We start from the raw sequence: 23,271 nt of genomic DNA on the forward strand, positions 1-23,271 counted from the left end.
GTAGGGACTTGGAAAACGGAAAACGTAGTTCACGATGCCAGTTAGGAAGGTTTTATTTAGGTTATTCCGTATGCTGCAGGGCCCATTTTGCGTCTATTTCTTTCTCTTACGCCCACACACACATCCTGGAAAGCAACACGTGTTTGATATTTGTGCGCTAAACTTGAGAAATAAAGGCAAAATGTGACACTTCTATCAGGCGTAAAAAGCTGCTTTGTTTTTATCAGTACGGGCCAACTAGCCTGGCCAGACAGAATTCGGGATACATTTTTTAACAGGAAATGAAAACACAGGGCACTTGCGAAGGCCATAACGAGCATTTATTTGCGCTGCGTCACCCACTTAAGAAGACAGCAACTGGTAACAAAGCAGCATAGCTCGTGCACGATACACAAAAAATGTGCAAGGTGAAGTTGAAGAGAAAAATCAAAACAGACACAAGATAAGTCAAACACAAAAAGTCAAGAAAAAAGTGACAGTTCAGGTCGGGCACTAAAGCTTCAGGTAGCGCATCCTCCGCCTTTAGCCCAGCCTTGCCTTGTTTTCAGCCTGGACCAGGAAATGCAGCCTAGTGAGCGCATAAAACTTGTTTGGCAATGTATGTCAATTCCTGGCTGTGAGTCTCACAACCGACATACCGTATTTACTCGCATAATCCTCGCACTTTTTTTTCGGAAAAGTCAATGCGAAGTTACGGGTGCGAGAATTATGTGGGGAAAAAAAAATATGGTGCACAGTGTTGCCAATTTGCATTCTGCCAATCCCGCTAAATGTAGCGGTCGTTTTTTGTATATGTAAGCTCAGTGTTGCCAACAGCAGCTATTTCTTTTTATTTTATAATTTACAACGTAAACAGTATCCCGTCGATCAGCGATCATGAAATTGCCGCCTTTGCTTTCTGGCGCGCGCCCCATCTCGTCGTCGTCATGTGCGTGCCCTACTTGTGAAGCTCGACAGTAACGCACGTTGAAGTCGGTAACGCCGAAGTGCCTGCCTGCGGCGCGGTTGCCGTGTTCGATTACGTACTCTATCGCTTTCAATTCGAAAGCGGCAGTGTAGCTGGCGTTCTTCCCCATGGCGAAGCGGCACCAAGCACAAAACAGAGACCAAAAAGTTCTCAAAATGGCAGCGAGCTATCCACCACTGACGCGAGTGACTCACTGACTGCTGCCGCTCAACGACGGGACCACGACGGCGACACGACGACACGACGACACGACAGCGGGCTGCGCGAACATCGTCTAGTTGCGCGCACGCGAAACCGGCTCAAGGACAGTGTCAAAACATTCTTTCCTATGCGTAATTTTTTATTCCGTGTATGTGAGTAGCGTGTTAGGGCGCCTGTTAGGGAGTAGCCATGCAGGTTGTTAGGGCGCCTGGATGGCCTTGGATACACAGCGCTCTCTGCCGAACCGAGAGGCGGCGGGGGAGGGCGCGCGTTGGAGACCGCGTGCACCATGCGGGTTTCGCGAGCAGGCAACTTTCGCCGCTGCAAAGTTGGGGGTGCGAGGATTATGCGAGGAACCAAAAAATCCATGTTTTGGTGGCTCACATTTGGTGGCAGTTTTCTGGACAGGTAGGCCGGCGTGTTAGGAAAGAACAATGGTACTGCGTTGTCGATTAGACGTGGCTGGCCGCGTTCGATCATCACCTCTTGCTCATTCACTATGTGAGTGCAGTGCCGCACAATAAAGCGCTTTGCAAAGTGCAGTTCGCAAAGCACTGATGACCTGTCCAACTGCTTGTCTAAGTGCGAAATGGCCCAGTGCCACGTTTGAAGCATTTCTTCATCGTCCGACGCAACAAAAGTCGACGCTTTGGCGCCTTTTTTGCGTGTGGAAACATAACCCGACGTACAGCCAGGCACAAAGCAATGTATTTGACGCTTCATAGTTTTAGCCGCAAGTTCAGTCATCACTCAAGTCGTCCCAATGTCAGCACTTACCGAATACGCAGCTCCAAAAGCAGGGAAGGACCATGGAAAAGGGAACGCACAAACCCCTGCCACTGAACGACTGCTGTTTTCGCCGACAACACTCTGAAGAGCCGAAGAGCTTTGCAACTTGCAACAGGCATCTAGGACGCGATGTGCGCGCCCCCTGTCGCTGCCATGAATGACTTGACTGCTACAAGCTTATGCATGCGCTTGCCGCCGCGAAAATCCCACCTCCCCTTCTAGCCACCATACCTTGGTAGTGGGGAGAGGAGCAGGAAAGCAGCCTACGCCAGTTGGCGGAAGCTGTTGCAGACACTGCATCACTGAAACTGCCGGATCTGAACAGGCCGTTCGTGATTCAGACGGGTGCAAATGACCTCGGCATAGGGGGAGTTCTCCAGGCAGAGGGAGAACAACTGCGACCCATGGCTTTTGCGAGCTGTGCGCTGACACCGACAGAGCGAAACTACTCGGTCATTGATAAGGAGTGTCTGGCCAAAATCTACGCACTTCGCAAGTTTGAGATGTACGTAGAGGGGGTCAAATTCACAATCGAGACTGATCACAAGGCCCTGACATGGCTTTCATGCCAACGCGAGTCCAGCGGGAGGCTCGCGCGATGGGCCCTGACACTGCAATGAATCGAGTACGAAATTCGCTATTGCAAAAGTGCCACAAACGTGGTTACAAACGCGCTGTCACGCAACGTTACTAGAATAAACCCAGTTTCAAAGCTCCGCCAGAGAGGCGGTCCGCGTGGCGGTCGCGAAAACTTGTGGCGCTGCAGTTAAGTCTTGCACTACTCCGGCACGTCGTCTGCTTCGGAGGCGGGCCGCCGCTGCAGAAGACTGCGGCGTGCCGCCGCGCAGATGTACCGCAGCAGCTTTCTAGTAGTGCTATTGCTAAACTTAAGCATCGATTATCTTTCCAGTCGACTAGCTTAAACGCCTTCGTCCTACCAGTCGACTACCGCAACATATTTGTGCACTGTTTAAGTGGAAATGCATTGGGTCGCCTGTATGCACTGACCTGCACACGCAGCTCATTAGCTAGCTAAGAATCGACGGTCGGCTTATATTTTAACTGTCTACATTGCGTTTAACTTCATGTACGGTAGTTTCCAAGCCAATTACACTTTTCAGCGTAGTTTTTATAACTACTGCACCGTCTTACCTCGACCAAAAACGACCCAACGAGTTTGTGAAAGCAGTGCCTTTATAAGTGCTTTTATGTCCACGCGGCAATACGACAGTTTTTCTGAATCTCGTCCAAACCAGCTTCCGATGTAGAGTTCCTATGCTAAACTTTTATATTCACCGAGCTGGTCCAACCTCATCTCGCCTTTGTGCACTCTGGTGCATACGAACATTAGAACACCAAAGATGAAAGTTCGCTTTGAAGTTCTGACACCGAGTTCATCTGTGACAAACGCACTCAAATTTAGCGAATTCAGATTAGAGCTTGAATCCGCAATTTAAAGGTGCTCATGGTACGCCTGAACTCATAACAATCTTTCACCGCCATTTTGATGTCTTGAACTCAAGAAATCCATTCAGCTGGTCATACAAGACACCTCTCCGAAAGGCGAATCAGGCTTCAATGAAGACTTTTTTTGAAAAGGTTGAATTGTACTTAACATGACACAAGGATGCACAAAAAGAAATCAGTGTTTGAGGGCCTCAAGAACACTGTATTTGCAGGACTCCTTATATGTATGCACGGTGTCAGCACTTTCTGATGGGTTTGTGGCCACGGGGAGCTGCCGAATTCGCTCACGCTCAAGATGCCTCACTACCACATCGAAACATTTTTTGGTTGCGTAAAAAGGAAAGGGTGGCTAAAACAACAGCCCTATTGCGTGTCAATTTACAGCTGCCTACAAGCGTCTTTTTATTAGAACAGAAGTTGCATCATCAGATACTGGAAACTCCTCTCGCGATATTGAGAGTGATCTCTGTCCCTCGGCTGACGTAAGACTCGTTGAGTCGCCAACAGCTTTCGCCTCGTTAAGAAGATCATCGCTGTTGCAGGTACTTAATGATGATCACTAGAACACCCAGCGGGTCGACTTTTACAAAAGCCTTTCGCTTGTTCTCAGTGCAGTAGTGCCATATATAGCAGTATTTGGGGCACGGAAAGTATATGGACGCACATCCCTCAATGAATACTGCACTACACTGATATCCACTGAGCTGCGAGAAGTCGTTGCTGCGAAAACAATTGGTGGTCTCGTGGCACCATTGAAATACTTGAAATTGCACCAAGTCGTGGAAAAGGGATTTCGTGTTCTACAGGTTTAATGCAAGGGTTAATGTTCTACACGTTTATTGCAGCCATTATCTGCAAATAGTGAGCGCCTATAGTGGAGGTGTTGACAGTGTGACAAGTGTGTGGCGCCCCCCAACCCTGATATTCGTTGGCCGCTAAGTTCAGTGGCCCCACCAGGCTCGGTGAGCAACATTGTGGGCGGCTGACCAATAAACACCGACGAGCACAGCAGCTCGCGGTCAGTCACCGTCACCGCCAGCACGCTGCATGTCGTCTCTCGGCTGGAGGGTATCCCTACCCTCCCAGGTTCACGAACGCGGGGCTAAACCGTGACACTGCCGACGAGGGAAGAAGCCCACGGAGTGGCCGAGGCCACCGAGAGCGCCGCCACCGAGAACGCCGAGACACCGCCCCCTCAAGCCAGCCGCCATTACGCCATGCCGCTGTACGGGAGGCTCGAGCCGTTCGACGGCGAAGGGTCCGCCTGGCCGGACTACGAGGAACAAGTCGGCGTGTTTTTCCGGGCGAATGACACACCCGAGGCAAAACAGCGCGACATCTTCCTGGCCAGCTGCGGGACCCGCGTCTTCGCTCTCCTGCTTGACCTGCTCAAGCCGGCCACGCCGCACGACAAGTCGCTGGGTGAGCTGCTCGCCACGCTGCGCTCGCACTTCAGCCCAGCTCCGTCGACGTTAATGGAGCGTTTTCGCTTCAACAACCGGAGCCGCCTAGACGGAAAGACGCTCGGGCAGTTCGTTGCAACGCTGCGAGGGTTGGCGAGCGGCTGCGCCTTCGGGGAGCAGCTCGACTCGCTGCTCCGGGACCGTTTCGTCTGCGGCATCAAAGACCCCGCCATGCAGACGCGGTTCCTGGAGCTTCCCGACCCCTCGCTGGACGACGCCGTGAAGGCAGCGCTGGCGATGGGTGCTGCGTCCAAGGACGCGGACGAGATAGCGCGTCCGGCTGGCTCACCGTCGATGGAGGCGGCGGTGAACAAGATGCGACACGGCATGGCAGGTGCGTTCGCTGCGGTGGTGGCCACCCCCCCTCACAGTGCCAGTTCGCGGAAGCGGAGTGCTTTGCATGCGGAAGAACTGGGCACATTGCTCGGGCATGCCGAGGGGGGACGACGGCGGACGGACGGAAGCAGCAGCCGGCGTCGAGCACAGGTTCCGCGCCAGCCCACGGCCAAGGAAGTCGGCACAAGGGTAGGCGGCGGGGGCGTGCGGCAGCAGCTTCGGGTGCAACGGCTAGGCTTCACGTCGTGGCCGAAGACCCGCAGATTTTCGACATGTGGCACGCGGGCACAGTGCAGCCGTCGGTGCCACCATACAGGCTGACCGTCGAAGTCTGCGGGCGCCCCATCTCCATGGAGCTGGACACAGGGGCCAGCGTATCGGTCATGGCCGGGAAAGCCTTCAGACGCACCTTCCCTGGCGTGTCCATCGAGGCGTCGGGCGTCATGCTGCGCAGCTACTCCGGACAGCTCGCCCAAATCGAGGGTCAAGCCCAGGTCAGCGTTCACCTTGGCGACAGGGAGGCCACCCTCCCCCTGCACCTGACCAAGGGGCCGTCACCGACGCTGCTGGGCCGGAACTGGATCCAGGCTTATGTGTGCGGCTGCCGGAGTACCAGGAAGCAGTGCGTGCGGTGAAAGACGTCCCGATCCTCCTGACGAAGTTCAAGGCCCTGGTCCAGCCCGGAGTGGGCACATTCACCGGCACGGCGGCGAGCATTCATATGCCAGAGGGAGCCAAGCCCCAGTTTTTCAAGCCGCGCCCACTGCCGTTCGCCTTGAAGGACGGGGTCACCCAGGAGCTGCAACGGCTGCAGCGAGACGAGATCACGGTTCCCGTCAAATCTTCGGAGTGGGCTGCTCCCATCGCGCCAGTCCTGAAGCAAGACGGCAGTGTAAGGATCTGCGGGGACTTCAAGGTCACCATCAACCCCATCGCTACGGTCGAGAAGTACCCGCTACCACATATTGAAGATCTCTGGTCGGCACTGTCCGGGGGACAGAAGTTCCCGAAGCTAGACCTCAGAGATGCGTACCAGCAGATGGTGCTCCAGGAGTCGTCCTGGAAGTATGTCACCATATCAACAATGCTGGGACTCTTCCAGTACACGCGCCTACCATTCGGCGTGGCCTCAGCTCCTGCCATTTTCCAGAGGGAGATGGACAACCTGTTCAAGGGCATGAGGCACGTGGCGGTGTACTTGGACGACATCCTGGTGACCGGTACCGACGACGAGGACCACCTGCAGAACCTACACAACGTCCTGGCACGATTGCAGGATGCCGGGCTAAAGCTCAAGCTGGAGAAATGCATTTTCTTGGCCCCCAGCGTTGAGTACCTGGGCCACGTCATTTCCCAGGCAGGCCTAGCCCCGGCACCCCGCAAGGTTGAGGCTGTGCTCAAGGCGCCCAAGCCCCAGAACAAGAAGGAGCTGCAGAGCTACCTGGGCCTCGTAAACTTCTACAGGAGCTTCCTGCCAAACCTGTCGTCGCATCTGCAGCAGCTCCATCTTCTGCTTCGAGATGGACAGCGGTGGACCTGGAGGAAGGAGCAGGACTTGGCCTTCCAGCGCAGCAAGGAGCTGATCACCAAGGCTCCGGTGGTGGTGCACTTCGATCCGGCCAAGCCTATCGTCCTGACTGTAGATGCGTCGCCGTACAATGTGGGAGCTGTCCTGGCCCACTGGGAGAAGAATGGCCAGGAACGCCCTGTCGTTTGCGTCCCGTCGGCTCCATGCTGCAGAACAGCGGTACAGCCAGCTGGACAAGGAAGGCCTGGCCCTCATGTTCGAGGTCGAGCGCTTCCACCAGTACCTGTGGGACCGAAAGTTCGAGGCTATCACGGACCACAAGCCACTGCTGGGACTGCTGGGGCCTGACAAGGCGGTTCCAGTGCAGGCATCGCCTCGAGTGGTGCGCTGGGCCTTGAGGCTCGCGGCCTACAACTACCGGCTGGTCTACCGTCCGGGAAAGGACCTGGCACCTGCTGATGCCCTGAGCCGACTGCCCCTGCCAGAGGTGCCTGCTGCTGTTCCTGAACCTGCCGAAGTGTTCATGCTGGAGCACGCCTACCCGGAGGTGCTGTCCAGATCGGCAGTGTCGCAGGCGACCAGCCGGGACCCAGTCCTGTCGCAGGTGGTCAAGGCGGTGTCCCGAGGGGAGGAGTTGGCGGAGCGTACATACAGCCACAAGGCCGCCGAGCTGAGCCTGCAGCAGGGCTGCCTGCTGTGGGGTTCCAGGGTGGTGATTCCGCAGAGCCTAAGGTCCAGGGTCCTGCAGTTGCTGCACGCGGGTCATCCAGGCGTGGAGAAGACCAAGATGGTGGCCCGGCCTGGACCAGGTCATTGCTCGCATGGTGCAGAGCTGCCAAGTCTGCCAGGAGAACCAGCGAGCCTCGCGCCATGTGGAGATCACCCCCTGGCCGTTCCCGGAGAGACCCTGGTCCCGTCTGCACATGGATTTCGGGGGTCCCTTCAAGGGCTACTACTTTCCGGTGGTGGTAGATGCCTTCTCCAAGTGGGTGGAGGTACTGCCAGTCACCACTCCCTCGGCAGGAGCAACCATTGCGGCGTTGCGACAAGCCTTCGCAGCCCAGGGGTTGACGGACGTCATCGTGTCAGACAATGGACCCGCTTTCGCCAGCGAGGAGTACCTGGCCTGGCTGACGAAGAACGGAATCCGTCGGATGATAGTTCCGCCGTACCACCCTGCGTCGAATGGTGCTGCCGAGCGGGTGGTGCAAACGGTGAAAGACAAGCTCAAGAAGAGCAAGGCTGGGGACCTCAGGACACAGGTTGCCAGAGTCCTGTTCCAATACCGGACCACACCTCACGACGTCACGGGCCGTGCCCCCTGCGGGCTCCTGTTGGGCCGAATGGTGAAGACACCGTTGGACGTGTTGCACCCAGACCTCCGGTCCACAGTGCTCCTGAAGCAGCTAAAGCAGAAGCTGGCGGCTGACCGAGGTTGCCGTCCTGGGCCTCCGGTCTTTGCCAGGAACTTCCGGCCTGGTCCACCCTGGTCTGCCGGGCACGTGGTCTCTCCTGCCAGTGCATCGTCGCTGCTCGTCCGCATGTCGGATGGGACCACGTGGCACCGGCATGCTGATCATGCGAGGCCTCGCCTGGCAACCTCAGCCGCCCCTTCAGGAAGCCAGCAGGCAGGGGAGCCAACTACACCGACCGCTGCCAGCACAGCACCAGAGGCTGGTGCTACTCGCGCCACTGTGGCGCCCCGTGCAAGTCCTGCGACACCTGCAAGGCTGGCGGACGATGCGAGAGTGACACAGACGGTACCCAATGCTGCCACAACTGCTTCGACACCTGTGCTCAGGCGGAGTGAGAGACAGCGGAGACCGCCGAACCATTACTCACCGGGGTGACAGGTGTTTTGTGGTTGTGTTGTGCAAACAAACTTGGGGGTGAGGGGTGTGACAAGTGTGTGGCGCCCCCCAATCCTGATATTCGTTGGCCGTTAAAGGAGCCATGAAGAGAAAACACAAGTTCGGTTTATTTGAAAGATTGCCTCGATAGAAACCTACTGACACCACCGTTAACGCACACTTCGCTCAAATAAGCTACATAACTAGGAAAAAACGGAATGGCCATGCGACCCACTAGCTCATTTCCCGCAACAGAACCTATGATGTCACATGAGCTCAGCTGTGCGATTGGTCGAGGACGGAAAAAGTAAACGCAAATTAGGCACGGCTTACAGGCTTTCCGAACGAACTATTTGCGCTTAAGTGTAATGCATATTCATTTTACAGCAGTAAGAATGGTGCGGTAAACAATGAAAGTTGCGAAAACGTACGTAAGCATAGAAGTACCGATGCGCACTGCTGTTGGTACTGGGCGCACTATGCTTGTTTGAGCTGCACAGCACTCCGCCGCTTTGAAGTTGTTTTACAGGGCACTGGCCGATTGGCGTAAGCGGCGTTGTCTTACGTGACCCTGTTTGTCGAGGATACCCCAGGTTTCATGAGACGATCACTTTTTACAGTAACAAAAACAAGCCAGGTGCAAATACGCTCAAAAACAAAGCAACGGCGGACAACAGTTCGTGGATGACTATAGCAGCGCCATCTGGGAGGGCTGACGGACAGCAAGGCCGCAAACCCGAATGACGCAGTGGAAGTTCGCTTGAATACACGCGGTCCTGACGTCATTTGTGACTACGAAACCTACGATTTGGCGCGAGAATCAAAATTTTAACCTAAATTGATCAATTTCTCAGTGAATAGGGCATCTTTTGCAGTCGGGCAAGCACTGGGGGTGCTATAAAACGCGAAATCTTTCGAATAAAACAAACTTGTATTCTGTCTTCATGGCTCCTTTAAGTTCAGTGGCCCCACCAGGCTCGGTGGGACACATTGTGGGCGGCTGACCAATAAACACCGACGAGCACAGCAGCTCGCGGTCAGTCACCATCACCGCCAGCACGCTGCATGTCGTCTCTCGGCTGGAGGGTATCCCTACCCTCCCTGGTTCACGAACGCGGGGCTAAACCGTGACAGACAGTATTGCTAGAACAAATATTACTTGCTGAGTTGGAGCCTCATCTGTTGAACTGCGATGCATTCGACAATAAAATTTAAGTTTTGCCGAAGAAGATTGCCAACGTGTATTCAAGAATCAGGTTCAGCCCATTCCAATTGAAAACAACCGGAAAAACTTGCACGCACAACGGTGTATGAACACAGCAGACAGAAACTATTTCTTAAAATCGGCAAACGACAGATCAGAACCAGCATTGAAGGAAGCTGGCTAGCTAGTATATCTTCGTATTTTTTGTGGTTTTTAAGTGCGTGCGTTTTGTATAAGTTGCCTCATAGCCTACGTCGTGATAAATCAGGCAGTTTTTTTTTTAATTGGTTACTCTTTTATGTGTGTGACTTTTTTCTTTTGAAATTTTGTAAACCCTGGGGTGAATAAAAATTCGTGTGCCGTTTGTTGCTTCCTTCGTGCACCTCTTTTCTGGAACGTTTAAAGCAAATATGCCTTACACCGTGAACGGCTGAATGCGTATTCGCTCATATGTAATCGCGTCCAGCTCATATGTAAATCTGTAAACCGCTGCATTGTGCAGTTCCTTTGGGAGGCAGTAATCTGTTGTTTTAACCGCCCTTTCTATTTCACGCAACCAAAAAATGTTTCGATGTGGTAGTGAGACATCTTGAGCGTGAGCGAATTCGGCAGCTCCCCGTGGCCACAAACCCATCAAAAGGTGCTGACACCGTGCATACATACCGTATACGCTCGACTTAGGGCCGCGCTCGTGTAAGGGCCGCTCCCCCCAACTTGGCAAGCGAAATTTTGAAAAAAGAAAAAAAAAAAAAAATCTCGCCAGCAATCGGCAGCGTCGTCGCGTCTCGCGTACGGCAAGCGGCGAATTTCGCGGGCGCCACCAGATGGCAATAGCTGTCCTGCGGCTTCGTCACGCGGCGCTCTCTCTGAGCTTCGGGCGCGCAACACTATCTGGGAGATCTTGTCGCTTTTCTCGCCGGCGCCATTGATCCTTTGTGCCACCGTTGATTTTGACGACTGCCTAGCACAACCGCTTGCGATGGAAAAGAAAAAACGCTTAACCGCGTACGATGCTGCGTTCAAACTTCAAGTTGTCGCATACGCCGAACAGAATGGAAAACGTGCAGCCGGCCGGAAGTTCAATGTCGACGACAAGTGTGTGCGCCGGTGGTGTGACCAAAAGGAAGAGCTGGCCGCAACAAACAAGACTAGGAAACTGAGATTTAATTAGGCTCCAACCAATACAATGCAAAAAGGCAAAAAACCCGACGTTTCGAAGCCGGCTCGGCTTCTTCTTCAGGGGTGACAGTGGCCACGCTGCAGCTCCATCTTATAGTCTCACATTTGCTGGCCTCGCACAAAGCCTAATTAAATCTCAGTTCAGTAACTTCCCTACCAGACAGAAGTCTGTCGAAATGTTCACTTTCAAGACTAGGAAAGCATTCCGCGGCAAGCCTTGCAAATTTCCAGCACTCGAGAAGGAGCTGATGAAATATGTCACGGACATCAGGAAAGACGGCTACGCGTTGTCAACCGAGATGCTCCACGTCAAGGCCCTTGCAATCGCACGCCACATGAACATTTCACCTAGGGATTTCAAGGCAAGCGAGGGATGGCTTCGGAGATTTATGAAGCGACAACAACTCAGCATCCGCCGCCGGACAACACTCTGCCAAAGACTTCCACGCGAGTACGATGACAAAGTGATCAAGTTTCACCGCTTTGTTAACGCGCTGCGAGCGGAGCACGAGTACCACCTATCCCAGATAGGAAACGCGGACCAAACGCCTGTTTGGTTCGATTCTCCCGAGAACACGATGGTTCTCAGAACCAAACTGGCGCGAAGAGCGTCCTTGTGCGCACGACCGGTGCCGAGCGTCAGCGTTGCACCGTTATGCTGTCTGTCACAGCGGACGGAAGGAAGCTCCCCCCGTACGTAGTGTTTAAGCGAAAGACGCTACCCAAGGAGAGCTTCCCAAATGGAATCATCGTCAGAGTGCAGAAAAACGGCTGGATGTCCGATGAACTAATGGTGGACTGGGTGAAAACGGTGTGGGCTAACCGGCCGGGAGGCCTGCTGCGACGCAAGGCACTGCTTGTATTGGACAGCTTTCGTGGCCACCTTACAGAGCGCGCGAAGGCTCGTCTTGCAGAAGGTCGTACGCATCTGGCGGTCATCCCCGGTGGTTTAACAAGCATGCTGCAACCACTGGATGTGTCTATTAATAGGCCGTTTAAGGCAGAATTCAGACGCCTGTACTCTGAATGGATGGCAGCGGGCCACCACGAGAAAACGCCGACCGGACGACAGAGGCGGGCATCGCTTCACCTGGTCTGCTCTTGGATTTTAAATGCGTGGCGTGCGGTGTCCACGGACATTATTGTAAAGAGTTTTAAGGTGACCGGTATTTCCAATGCCATGGATGGCACTGAGGACGATTTGATCCATGAATGTGCGGATGACGCGAGCAGCGGCGACGAGACGAGCCCGAGCAGCGACACCGATGAAGACATCTAGCGAGGATGTCCGCAGCTAGACGCCAGATATTTCATGGTTATGTATATATGGCATGATTAAATAGGTTTTTGCATGCGTGGATCGAAAATTGAACAAAAATTTCACACTTCCGTGTAAGGGCCCCACCCCATCAAAATCGCGGAAAAAAAGTGCGGCCCTTACACGAGTGTATACGGTATAAAGAGTCCTGCAAATACAGTGTTCTTGAAGCCCTCAAACACTGATTCCTTTTTGTGCATCCTTGCGCCATGTTAAGTACAATTCAACCTTTTCAAAAAAAAGTCTTCATTGAAGCCTGATTCGCCTTTCGGAGAGGTGTCTTGTATGACCAGCTTAATGGATTTCTTGAGTTCAAGACATCAAAATGGTGGTGAAAGATCGTTATGAATTCAGGCGTACCATGAGCACCTTTAAATTGCGGATTCAAGCTTTAATCCGAACTCACAAAATTTGAGTGCGTTTGTCACAGATGAACTGAGTGTCAGAACTGTGAAGCGAACTTTCATCTTTGGTGTTCTAATGTTCGTATGCACCAGAGTGCACAAAGGCGAGATGAGGTGGGACCAGCCCAGTGAATAGAAAAGTTTAGCAAAGGAACTCTACATCGGAAGCTGGTTAACGGGACCTCGCACCAACGAGACTCAGAAAAACTGTCGTATTGCCGCGTGGACATAAAAGCACTTATAAAGGCACTGCTTTCACAAACTCGTTGGGTCGTTTTTGGTCGAGGTAAGACGGCGCAGTAGTTATAAAAACTACGCTGAAAAGGGTAATTGGCTTGGAAACTACCGTACATGAAGTTAAACGCAATGTAGACAGTTAAAATATAGGCCGACCGTTGATTCTTAGCTAGCTAATGAGCTGCGCATGCAGGTCAGTGCATACAGGCGACCCAACGCATTTCCACTAAACAGTGCACAAATGTGATGCGGTAACGTCGACTGGAAAGACGAAGGCGTTTAAGCTAGTCGACTGGAAAGATGATCGATATTTAAGTTTAGCAATAGCACTACTACAAAGCTGCCGCGGTACGTCTGCGCGGCGGCCTGCCGCGATCGGCTGCAGCGGCAACCCGCCGCCGAAGCAGACGACGCGCCGAGTTGCGCAAGACTTGACTGCAGCGCCGCTAGTTCTCGCGACCACCATTCGGCCCACCCTCCTCTGCTGGCGGAGATGCGGAGCTCCGAAACTGAGCATGTTCTAGTAACGTTGCTGTCACGGGTGCCGGTAAATGACACCCAACCGGCCGGAGAAGCCGAGAAGGATGCTGAGGGCCAGCAACCTCTCTCGGCGTGGAAAGAGCGCGATGCGCAAGAGTCCCCGTGCTTTGGAAGCTCAGCGCACGTGCATCTCTTCAGGGGAGGACTTCCGCTTGAGGTTGCGTTCAGTCGGGAAGAGCTACTTGAGGCTCAGCAGGAGGGCTTGTTTTGTCGTGAGGTGATCACCAGTCTTGGTGAAGAGATGGACCCTCAGGCAAATCGAACACCAAAGAATGACGGGCATCGAGAAGCTGCCGGTATTGCGACTGGCGCGAGCTCTATTGCAGCTGGTGAGCTGGAGTGGGTGCTGCGAGTGAGCTGGAGAGTTACCTGCTTGACGCCGACAGAGCTTTGCTGAAATATGTGCCTGGCAAAGACAACTCAGACGAGTGTTTTAAGGCCGTGACCCCGCACAAGGTCAGGTGCGCTGCTCTGCAGCATTACCACGATGCAGACGGTCACGGTAGCCAGGGGTGGGACGGCTGAATCAGATTTGGAAGCAGTTTTTGGAGCAGCGAAATCTCGATTTTGGAGCAGAAGATCCTTGATTTGGAGCAGAAGAATGACATTTATTATGTCCCCTCAGGAGTTTAAAAAATCAAATTTCTGGTAACTCGGGGGAGGGGGGAGTGCACTTTTTAATCGGTTTTGAACGTACATAACACTGAAACAGCCTTTCAATGTAGTTTGTTCTACCAGAGTATCACAAGACATGAACTGCATTTCCTTTTAACAAACCATTTTTCATTCTTTGGCTCTATGCATAGATAGCATGGAGCGCCATTGAGAAAATCGAATTGAAAAACTAAGCAATTATTATCATGTTAATGCCGAAGTTATTATTTTTGTAATCCCAGACTGGGCTTTACACGCAAGTGTAGAGCCAGCCCGAAAATTGCGCAAAGTGAGGTGACAGTCTCGCACCCCACAGCCCTCCCATTTCAGCCCCCAAGGTGCACGTTCGCTACGATCGTAATTTGAGTAACGTCGGTATGTTTAGCCACCTCCGTCTTGGCATTAAATTTCACTTCAAATAGATGAACTATTATTACTAGCGTGCAACAATAATCCGTCCCGCTTTCGGACACTGCTTGAACATTTTGCGGCGATGTACCCTGCACCACCACTTCTGCAGTGTCGATCGTCCCATTCTTGCCGCTTGCATGATCGCTGTCAAAGGCAGCAATAACTCAGCGTTTTATAACAACGCAATGAGACCGCAATTTCACTTTAAGCACGCACCGTGCCTCACACTCGAAGCCGAAACACGGCGGATTCGCGGGCACCACGTTTTATGAAATCCTGTCTTTCGAGTCGCGGAACTGCCGGCAACAGATCAAACGACTAAATGTAAACCCAGCCATCCCCATAGCCAAAACCATGGTAGAAATCGGCGAAGAGCACTCTGCCTGAATCACGAGTAACTGCTTCGGCCAGCGGCCATATTTTCCAATCTTTACCACACCAAGAAGGCGGCTCCCAGTGATGTCGTTCCAGAGATACGACGCTCAGAAAATTGCGGTTTTTTTCATCAACTTGCGTAAGTTTGTCGCCTCAGTACACATAAGTATTTTTTCTACAGGACTCTGCAATGGTTTTCGATGGGAAAACTTTAAAAGCTCACAGAACTTAACATGTGCAACCCGACATTGTGACTTTAGAAAAAACTATCTCGGGGACAATTTTATGCGGGTTTTTTATTGAATGATCAATCAGTTAAGCCTTTACTAACAGCACCACCTTGTGGGTGCTAGAAAATTATGCCGTCAGTAAGCATTTTCCCCCACTGAAACTGACGGGAGCGTTAAAATCCTTGGCTCTCAGACTGTTTCGGAGCAGTTTGGCGAAATTTTTGAAATTTTCAAGCTTTTGGGGCAGGCTGGCTCAGGAACGCAGCTGTCTCACGCATGCGGAAGCACACCAAAGACATGGCAGAAGTTTTGTCCCGCATGCCACATCTGCCAAGAGTGCAAACCGCGAGGCGGTAAGGTGCCGGGCTTGCTACAGCCTATCGTGAGCGCCATGGGAGATCCTGGCATGTGATTTGATGGGCTCGCTGCCATGCAGCGAGAGGGTACAGGTTCGTACTCGTGGTGACATGCCACTTCGGTGGGACTTATTTATTTATTTACAAATACTGCAGGCAGCACTGAGGGGTAATTGCAGTTGTGTTAGAAGCATTTTTTCATATACACTGAACAATACATTCAGGTAGCATGTTCCATTGTTCAGTTGTGCGGGGGAAATATGACATTTGAAAACGCTTACTTCGGCTAAAGTAGGGGCGTACAACTTTAGAGTGATTTAACCTGGTTGATCTGAGTGGCGCGGGATGGATATACATGTCTCTACATAAACCAATTTTACTGTTATACAGAAGGAAAAAAAATTTTAGCCTTGCAGCCTGTCGGCGCAGGTGAAGTGGTTCCAATTCCAGCTGCTCCAACATGTTTGAAACAGATGACGAGGATCGGTAGTCATACATTATAAATCTTGCCGCCAATCGCTGTATCCTCTCAACCCGGGCAATATCTTTGGAAAAGAAAGGGTCCCATACAATAGAGGCGTACTCGAGGACTGGTCTGATCAGAGTGCGATAGGCATCAAGTTTTGCCGTTTTTGATTATGTTCTCAATTTCCGCCTCAAAAAGCATAGTTTCCTGAACGCTTTAGCGCAGATATTGTCGACGTGGGCATCCCATTTAAGATTGTTGCTAATCGTTAAACCTAAGCACTTTGTAGATGAGACATTCTGAATGATTTGCTCACCAATTTTGTACACATATGGTAGGGGATTTCGCTTTGTTGTTATTGCCATGAATACTGTTTTAGTAAAATTGATCCGCATTTTTCTCCGATCGCACAAGTCCACAAGTTTACAAATGCTCTCATTTAACACCATCTGGATTGAGATATCATAACTTACTGAACAAACAACACAATCATCAGCGAACAGTTTCGCAATAACGGTATCATCAATACCAGCAGCAATTTCATTTATAAATATCAAAAAGAATAATGGTCCGAGCCCAGATCCTTGAGGGACTCCGGACATGACACTGATATGGTTAGATCAAACAGATTTACATTGAACAAACTGGGTACGATTCAGTAAATATGCTTCAATACAGTACACCAGCCTATCTGGAAGCCCAAGCTATTTTATTTTTGTCAATAAGCAATTTAGGTGGCACACGGTCAAATGCTTTTGATAGGTCCAAGAACACTGCATAAATTTGAAAATGGTTATCTACAGCTGATGTGAAGTCATGAATTGCAGACACCAGTTGAGTCATAGTAGAAAAATTCTTATGAAAGCCGTGCTGATATTGAACAAAAAATTTTTTGACTCGAGGTGCTGGATTATGTGGCTGGCTACTATGTGTTCAAATATTCTGCAACATGTACTTATTAGTGAGACTGGTCTGCAATTAGCAGGATCTAATTTATCACCGGATTTGAATACTGGTACAACCTTGGCTGTGAGCCAGTCGCTGGGTAGCATACACTGATGAAGAGAGGCACTAAAGAGTACATAGAGGTACTCGGAGACTAGTTCGGAGTACCGTTGCAGAAATGCCGTAGGTATATTGTCAGCCCCACTTGATTTTCTAGCATTAATTTTTAATATAAAAAGAAATATGCCTTCCTGGCTTATAGTAATATCATCCATCGGTGATGTACCAAGAAAAGAAGTGGGTATCGTGCCTTGTGAGCTGTGTAAATCGGGCTCCATAAAGGAAGTTTGAAAACATTTGTTTAATGCATTCTCAATACTCTGAAGATTATTGGTAACAGTACCATTAATTCTTAGTTGATCAATGGTACGTTTAGAATTAGAAAGAAAATGCCAAAACTTCTCAGGGGATTCATTCAAGAAAGAAGGAAGTGTTTGGTCGTAAAATGTTGAGCGTGCATTTCGTAACGTCAGTTCATCCTACATCGCTGAACTCTATCCGCTGCGCAAAGCAACAGCACAGGAGATCCTGCAAAAGCTGTCCGAAACGTTCTGCCACTACGGATTCCAGGAGCGGCTGATTACTGACAACGCCAGATATTTCACATCAAGGTTGCTTCATGAAGCGTGTGCGGCCATGGGTGTGCAGCCGCGCAACTTCCGAGTTGAGCAACTTCCCGCAACAGATCAAACGACTAAATGTAAACCCAGCCACCCCCATAATCAAAACCACGGTAGAAATCGGCGAAGAGCACTCTGCCTCAAACCCGAGCAATTGCTACATATAGACGGGCACGTTATCCCCCCTGCTCAAAGTATCAAGATACTCACTGCCACCTTTCAGGCTGACAAGAAAAATATCACAACAATCAACAAGATCAAGACCATGACGGAGCAAGTCACACACAAGCTCATGCGCATAAAAACTAACTTGACAAGGGGCATGGGCGAATCCGATACACTCCCACTCGTACAGGCGTTCGTCATCTCGTGGATCACTTGCGCAGTACCCTATGCTCTGCTCTCAACAACGGAACTGAAGAAACTGGAAACCATTATAAGAAAAGCCTACCAGTCAGCACTTCGACAGACAAACTCCTTCGTCTCGGACTTAACAATACAGCTGATGAACTCATCGAGGCACATCTATCCCACCAGAGGGCAAGATTAGGCACTACAGAAACCGGCAGATCCATCTTTTCGAAACTAGGACTATCGATGCCACTTCAACACCCAACACCCCAAGTCACAGATATCCTGCATGATATCAGGAGAAGTGCCTGTACTCCCGTGAAACATGCACCCGGTGCATCACGCCGACCGTAGAGAAGCAAGAGCCCGAGATATCTCAAAGCAGTATGTAAACCATCCTACCGTGGCATACACGGACGCGGCCGTCTATCCCGGAAGGCGGGCCTCAGTAGCGACAGCTGTCATAAGCAAGCAGCACCGCACCAGCATATCACTGGACCGAGCTAAGCCCCTACTCGCCGAGGAAGCGGCCATTGCCTTGGCGCTTACCCAAACTCAAGTTGAGACTGTAATTACCAACTCTCAACAGGCTTGTCGCAACTTTTCCCGTGGTCAAATACACAAGACTGCGCTTAAAATACTGCAACAGAAGCCACTAGCAAGACCCGTCAAGATAATCTGGGTGCCTGCGCACATTGGAGTCTCAGGGAATGAGATTGCATGCCCATCTCACAGCTCAAGAATTGACCGGCCGAGCACCTGAAGACGAATACCTGCGTCCGCTTCCTCTAGTCTCGTATCATGAGATTACCGCGCACTATCGGCTACAGCGACAAACGTATGCCCCACCGCACAAACAACTACCCAAGGGCCATGACAAAATACTTCGCCCCCTGCAAATTAATGCTTACCCCCACCCGAGCAGATACTACTACATAGCCCCCACCGTGTATCCCCGTTTGTGCCGCTTCTGCGGGGAACCCGGGACACTCTTTCATATGGTCGGCGGCTGTATACGAAGCCCACTTGACCCGCCCAATCCCTTCTGCACTTATGAGCTTTGGGAGGGCGCGCCTCGGCCAGCTCTTCCCTCAACGTCCAGCGCAAGTTGGTGGAGAGGGCAAAAGACGCGGCCCGTGCAAATGGACTCCTGGAATGAGGAGGCCACCCTAAAGACTCTCTACTAGGAAACAATAAATATGTTTAGTCTCTCTCTCTCTCTCTCTCTCTCTCTCTCTCTCTCTCTCTTCTCTCTCTCTCTCTCTCCTCTCTCTCTCTCTCTCTCTCTCTCTCTCTCCTCTCTCTCTCTCTCTCTCTCTCTCTCTCTCTCTCTCTCTCTCTCTCTCTCTCTCTCTCTCGCCTGGTGGCCATGTTTTCCTATCTTCCCCACACCAAGATGGCGGCGCCCAGTCATGTTGTTCTGGAGATACGGCGCTCCGAAAATTGCCGTTTTCTCATCAACTTGCACAAGTAGTTTGTCACCTCAGTACACATAAGTATTTTTTACAGGACTGTGCAATGGTTTTAGATGGGAAAACTTCAAAAATGCACAGAATATTACATGTGCAACCCGAAATTGTGACTTCCGAAAAAACTAGCTATCTCGGGGACAATTTTATGGGTTTTTAATGGATTGATCAATCAATTCAACCTTTACAAACAGCATCTCCTTGAGGGTGCTGGAAAATTATGCCTCCAGGAAGCATTTTCCCCACTGAAATTGACGGGAGCCATAAAATCCTTGGCTCTCAGACTGCTTTGGAGCAGTTCGGCGCAATTTCTCAATTTTCAAGCTTTTGGAGCAGCCTGGCGCAGGAAATCAAATTTGTATCAAAACAGCGCAATATGCGCAGCTGTCTCACCCCTGTAGCCCACATGTCACATGAGACCGTCTACTAGGCCAGCATTTAGATGCACCCCGGTCATACGACGCTTTCGTGCGGTCCTTTGAATGTTGTATTATCAGGGCTCCACTGCACATACTGTAAAAAAATTCAGATGATCTGCACACATTTACCACCCCGGCGCAGGTGGTATGATCACACGACGTGAGAGCAGCCAACCGCGGCATGGACAAACCACCACCGGGCTGGCCATCAAGGCTCGTTTCTGATGGTACATACTCTCACCATTTTGCCTTCTCCCCATTCCGCGCTTGCCTTTAAGGGGCGACACTGGTCTTGAGGACATTTTCATTATTTTTTTAATCAGTGTGCCTGAGGTTTGCACATTAAGTGTATTTTAACATCCTCAGCCCAGACATGCAATCAGTTTTCATCTATTTGGTGTAAGTTCAGAGTTTTGCAACATGTTATGCCATTCTGTTTTGGGCAATTTTTTTCATTATCTACCCATGAAATACTTGAATACTTTTTATCCCTTTGTGCTCTAAAAGGAGAAGGGAGTGCAACAAACAACTGCAGTAATTTTAGCATTGCTTTTGCAAACGTTGTAAACTTATTAAATGCCAGGTCATCAATTACCAAAGTTTTCGTAAAATGAACTGCATAAAAAATTGTTGCTAGAAAGAAGACATTCTATGCTTTTGTGGTTTTATTTCACTGTTCAGTTCATAAGCTTTGGAATGAAGCACAAATGATACAAATCTGACCAAGTACATGTTAAGATACTGTACCCGGCAGTTGACGTAGCAGGACAAAAGTTGGTTTCGAGAAAACACGGCACAAAGTTTGGAAACGTGAAAATCGTCATTTAGGCAACTTCAGAGGGTGACAGCTTTGTAAATACTTTATGGTACACCTATAATATTTTGTAGGTACATTCCTTGGGACCTGAAGACTGCAAATAAAATTAATGCGGAAAAGGGATTTTTTTCGGTAAATTTTCAGTCCTCAAGACCAGAGTTGCCCCTTAAGCCCTGCCCTCTAGCTGTCCTGTTGTCGCTTTGCCATGTTGCCTGCACCGCTTGCGCTTTGATTACGTGCGAGTTCGTGTGCGCGCATAGCGTCGGTCATAGGTGCGCATTCTTTTGATGCCCGCGTTCGCCGGGCACAGCGACAGCCTACCTTGATTGCCACACTTCATGGCGGCAATTTCGAAGTGCTCGCAGCAGCTGGCTGGGCACCCCCGCGGTGGATATTTGGCACGGATGGCATTTTATAGTGCAGTTGTCGTCCGCATTATCAGCCCCTTTCCTGCATGTTCTACCGAAAGGTCAGAAGCGATCGCTGGAGCTACCTGCACCTCTTCACGGCAAGAGCCGATGCCATGTTGCCACCGCGTGCGCAGAATGCTTCCATGAGGGGAGAACTTAATTTTTCTTTTTTCCTGGTGATACAAATTCTCAGGTTATGCGGATATTCTCGCCGTCCTTTGAGATTCGTATCACCGAGATTCCCTATCAGAGAGGCAAAATTCTGTGCCTGGTGTTTCCCTGTCCTCTCCACCCGCAGCATGGCTGTGTTCCCATTAAAAAGGTTAGTGGCAGTCCAAAGGTAAAAGACATAAAAGGCTGCGCCCAACAGAGCAGAAACCAGTTTCTCAGCTTGAGAAACTGTTGGACAAGCAGCAGAAGTCCGTGCTGCTGCTGCTGCTGCAACGAGGGGCGGTCAAGACCTGTACCTGAGAGGGTTGTCCACATATCGTCCGTGAAGTCCACGCTCTGCCGCTTGCCCATCACCACCGTCTCAATGTAGAGGTCGAAGTCCGAGGAGTTCCACCCAATGTCGGAAAACTGGGGGGGCCCAGGCTTGGCACGGAAACTCCCCTGACAGTACCCTGCAAGCCGGCATCAGGTTGTCACCTTGCCAGGGCAGCAACGCCAAGAGGCAGCAGGCAACAAGAGCGCCACTCACCCTGCAACATGGTCTTCACTTTCTCCATGTACGGCTGCCCAGACGGGTCGGGAGCCCAGGCTATAGCACCAGTGGTCAGGCACTCCACCAGTCGCTGCACCCAGGCAATCACAAGGGTAAGGTGCACGCACAATGACACGCACAGGGAAACCGGCTGCAAGGGGGCAGTTGAGAGGCCTTGGAGGTGCAGTGAAAACCTCATTAAGACAAACCTCACGGAATCACAGAAAAAGTATTCCCCATTATAGAAAGTCGCGCTTAAAGCTGGAACAACCATCTTAATTACACAAACCAAAGCAAGCGTGCACCTTTGCAACGGGCATGTCCTTGAATTCATTTATTTAAGAGAAAACATGCACAATTCTTGCCCAACATGCAGAATTGAAGGGACACTGAAGACAAAACCCAAGTTTGTCTGTATGATAGACTGGTGTCCCCAGAAATCGAATACAGTGTAGACCATTTATAACGTAACCGCTTATAGTGCAGGACCGGATATAACGCGGGTTTTTGCGACCACCGGTTTGCCTCCCATAGAACTCAATGCATACGCATACCGCTTAAGATGCGGTTGGCCGAAGCACAATACCGTTTATAGTGCGGTTTTTCGGCGGGTCTGCTGATCGACCGGCGCAGCTGAGGCATCGTTTTAGGGTAGCAAAAGAAAAAAGAAAGGATGAAATCGGCCATCTGACGCAGCGTGCACCCCTTGCCCTTCTCTAACGTAGACACCCAAAGAAAAAAAAAATAGGCACCCTTTAGTTCGCGCGTACCTGATAACCACAACTGACCTTGCTTGATACACCTCGGAAGATAGCGACAGACTCCACACCGCGCGCGGCAAGTTGATTTTATTAGTCGTGAACCGCATGGCCCGTTTTCGCGCACGAATCGTGCACATCGGCGTTGCGCGTCAGTTTTTTTTTTTTTTTTTTTTCGTGCTCGTATCGACGATTCCGCGCTCGCGGTGGCTTCTTCGCGTGGCAGTGGGAGGAGCCTGACGACTTGCACCAATGTGGAGATTCGAAGCGCTCCGAGCCGGCAAGCCGCGCCAGAGATGTTTAGGCTTACCACCGCGTTATTTTTTGATGGGCGCTTTCACAAGCAGCGTGGATGGCAGTTTATATTCCACTTTTCGCCCACATTATTAGCTCTTTTCTTGCATGAGCATCTTCTCTTGCGCCCCGTGCGGCATTTCAGTGAGCGGTTAGAAGCGGTCGCTGGAACTTACTGGAACTGCCTGCACCGCTTCACGGCCAGTGCCGACGCCATGTTGCCGCCTCTTACCGCGCCGCCCACACCACGCCAGTTGTATCCGCGCTGGCGTGCACTGCACGTTTTCGCGATACCAAATCTACCACGCGGTTCACGCTTTAGAACGTTGTTGCAGATAAGCCACCGCTCTTTCCCTTTCCGAACATTCGGGCCGCGCGAAGCCGAAGATTTCCACCACCAGTACGTTGCGCTGATAAGCAGCCGCCTTCAGCATCGTGAACACAAAGTGG

At 51.1% G+C, this 23,271-nt stretch overlaps 1 protein-coding gene across 2 annotated transcripts in view; it reads right to left on the reverse strand.

Moving 5' to 3' along the window:
• The window catches only part of LOC144178098 (protein zwilch homolog), a 261,163-nt gene that overhangs the window by 153,753 nt on the left and 84,139 nt on the right, over window positions 1-23,271 (reverse strand). For both annotated transcript variants that reach the window (XM_077705628.1, XM_077705627.1), the window contains exons 9-10: window positions 21,767-21,860; window positions 21,534-21,689 (exon numbers count right to left, since the gene is read on the reverse strand). In XM_077705628.1, coding sequence (XP_077561754.1) covers window positions 21,534-21,689; window positions 21,767-21,860 — 250 coding nt within the window. The remainder of the gene's footprint in view (window positions 1-21,533; window positions 21,690-21,766; window positions 21,861-23,271) is intronic.

The sequence above is a fragment of the Haemaphysalis longicornis genome, unplaced genomic scaffold (assembly GCF_048455015.1).
Source record: "Haemaphysalis longicornis isolate Haplotype H1 unplaced genomic scaffold, Haemaphysalis longicornis Haplotype H1 scaffold_4, whole genome shotgun sequence".
Lineage (NCBI taxonomy): Eukaryota > Metazoa > Arthropoda > Arachnida > Ixodida > Ixodidae > Haemaphysalis > Haemaphysalis longicornis.